The sequence below is a fragment of the Arachis hypogaea genome, chromosome 8 (genome assembly GCF_003086295.3).
Source record: "Arachis hypogaea cultivar Tifrunner chromosome 8, arahy.Tifrunner.gnm2.J5K5, whole genome shotgun sequence".
NCBI classification, from domain to species: domain Eukaryota; kingdom Viridiplantae; phylum Streptophyta; class Magnoliopsida; order Fabales; family Fabaceae; genus Arachis; species Arachis hypogaea.
Window position 1 is genome coordinate 41,555,004 of NC_092043.1, and position 2,716 is coordinate 41,557,719.

A 2,716-nucleotide genomic window follows, 5' to 3' on the forward strand; every position below is an offset into this window, starting at 1 on the left:
TATTCCATGTTAATAAAGTAGTGGTTAAGTTGTGAATTTTATCTGAAATAATAAATGACAAAGTCTTACTTGTTATGTAAGTTGGGTTGGACATGAGTTATGGCATTCGTGCTCTAAGTAAATCGGATAAGTTAACCTATATGACTTTTTGGACTAACCTGATTGAATTTATTGAGCTTCTATAGATCTTTTAAAAAATGAGACTAGTTTATCTAGACTATAGTTTTAATTTTGGGCCATGGTATGTATATTATACATGTATCTCATTTATACGAAATAAGTAACAAATTTATTTTTATATTCATTATATTCTAAAAAAAAAAAATTAGTGTGTTCACAATGATTTAGTACTGAGTCTATGACCAACTGCTATTAAATCGATGTTGGATAAGCGATTTATTTATGAGGCTTAAATGGTTATAACATGCAACAATTTACATGCATAAAATAGGATAAATATGTAAGTAAAAATGATTTAAGACCTTCGTGTAATATTAAATCTCATTTATTTAATTTGCGTATTTTACTCATTAATATTAGAGACAGGGTCCTCCAAGGGAGAAACAGAACGTGATAATTTTAATGAATTAACAAAGGGTAGTGTTGAATACAATCTGCCCATGGAGCATTGTTGGGTTCACCAGATAGAGGCGTAACAGACTTGAGAAGCACACTAGTGCACTTGGGACCACTCCCCATACCAAGCAACCAAACAGTGTCACCTTTTTTAACCCTTTGCTTGGCTTCCAGGTACGCAAGTTCATACCACAATGACGAAGAAGACTGGTTCCCGAACCTGTGCATTGTGGCCAATGCAGGTTCAATATCTCTTTCAGAAAGCCTCAGCGCTTTTCCCGTTTCCCTTATAACGCTCATGCCCGTACAAGGCAAGCAAATATGTTGTATCACGCTCATGAAATTCGGAACGTAAATCCCTTTGCCTTTGGAATCCTTCTTCAAGATCCTCAATTTAAAGAGGGACATAACATACCGAAGCGTTTCCGAGAGAGGCAACACTTGATAACCAAGAGCGGTTATGTTTGAACGAAGGGCTTCTCGAGCCACGTGAAGCACGTTCTTCCTTACGCTAAATCCGCGTTTTCCGACGGAATCTTCTTCCAATATAGCAGAAAGATAACCGTCGTCTAGGAAGGCGCTTTGGGTTCTTAGTGTCCTAAGAACCCTGTATTTTGCATTTTTCTTTAATTCATTCTTGTTGGAGAGAAGAATGGCTGCGCTTCCCATCCGGAAGATGCAGTTGAGGATCAACTTGGGTATCTCGTTGCCGGTGTACCAACCTGTTGACAGAATCTCTGTGCTTAGAACCATGGCGGTTGAGTTCTTGTGTACTCTCAGAAGTCTCTGAGCCATGTCTATGCCGAGTGCACTTGCACTGCAACCCGAACCAGAGATGTGGAAGCTCTTGATGTCGCTTCTCATGGAGTACTTGTTGATGACAATGGAGGACAGAGAAGGAGAGGGACAAAAGCAGCTGCAGTTAACTATGAGTATGTCTATGTCAATTGGTGAAACATTGGTTTTTGCGAAGAGGTCGTCAATGATGGGGAAGAGAAGCTTGTGAACCTCTCTAATGGCTTCGTTCTGGTCTGTTTTTGGAGGGATGAAGTGTAATGGAGAGGGAAGGTAAGTATTTTCGCTTTGTCCAGAAGCTTGGAGGGCTTTGGCCATGAAAGTTAAGCTTTTTGGTTCAAAGAGTTTAAACTGTGAAGCGTTCTCAATGAATGCCGCAAATGGCACTCTGCAATAGTTAGGAGGTTTAAGGCACGAGAAGTCAACAATGTAAACGGGAGAAGGCCTTGAGAGAAGCCACTTCAATAGGAAACAGATAAGTAGAAAACATAGAGGCAGAAAATGGAGCTTGGGTTCCAGTTTTTGGAGGATTAGAAACAGTTCAGAAGATGCAACAAAAAAGAGGGTACAAGACCACATGATGTGTGAGAGTTTTGAGAGGAGAAGCTTTGATAAGAGAGAAGCATGGCTTTGCTCGGGAATAGGTTCCATTGTTGCGCCAAATTGAGCTTATAGGTGCGCTCTACACAAGTAAAAGCTAAAGAGAAATAGAAGGGTAGAATTACATAAATGATAACAGATCAGACAGAGAGAGAATAGAGAAGAGAACGTGTATGTATGAGGTATTATGAATTGTATTGATTGATCTCAGTTACTTAACACGCTGATGCTGTGATGCAAAGCTTTATATAGCTGCATGCACCGACTCTATATAACTAGGTCAATTCGTTGGTACAAGTTAGTGTCTTAGTGTCTAGTGTTTGTTTAATTTATTTTTTATAATAAATTTTAAATATTTAAAAGTGGTTTTATTTTATATTTTTTAAATTAAATATTAATTTTTAAGTTTTTTTACAAGTTTAACTCCACTTTTTAAGCATTATGGATTTATGGTAATTATTGTATAATTAACATACCAATTCTATTAAGTAATCAACTAGGAGCAACTAATAAAAAAATCACAAAAAATAAAAAAATATCTAAAATATAACCAAAAAAATATCCGAAATATAATAAAAAATATCTAAAATTATTATAAAAAATTATTCAAATTTTTTAAATTATAGTAAAAAAGAACGCATCACCTTTAAATATAAAAATATCTAAGATTTAACAAAAGAGAGTATCCAAAATTATTTAAAAAAATTCAAAATTTAATAGAATGAGACATCCAAAATTATTAAAA

At 35.7% G+C, this 2,716-nt stretch overlaps 1 protein-coding gene across 1 annotated transcript; it reads right to left on the reverse strand.

Annotated features, from left to right (window-relative positions):
- Positions 1-489: 489 nt before the first annotated feature.
- On the reverse strand, positions 490-2,203 carry LOC112707523 (3-ketoacyl-CoA synthase 5). Its single transcript, XM_025759285.3, has one exon. The coding sequence runs from the start codon at positions 2,020-2,022 to the stop codon at positions 580-582; it is 1,443 nt and encodes a 480-aa protein (XP_025615070.1). The 5' UTR covers positions 2,023-2,203; the 3' UTR covers positions 490-579.
- Between the last annotated feature and the right edge of the window lie 513 nt (positions 2,204-2,716).

Excerpts from the sequence above, each read along its gene's own strand:
- LOC112707523 (XM_025759285.3), bottom strand. The coding sequence starts at position 2,022 with ATGGAACCTATTCCCGAGCAAAGCCATGCTTCTCTCTTATCAAAGCTT.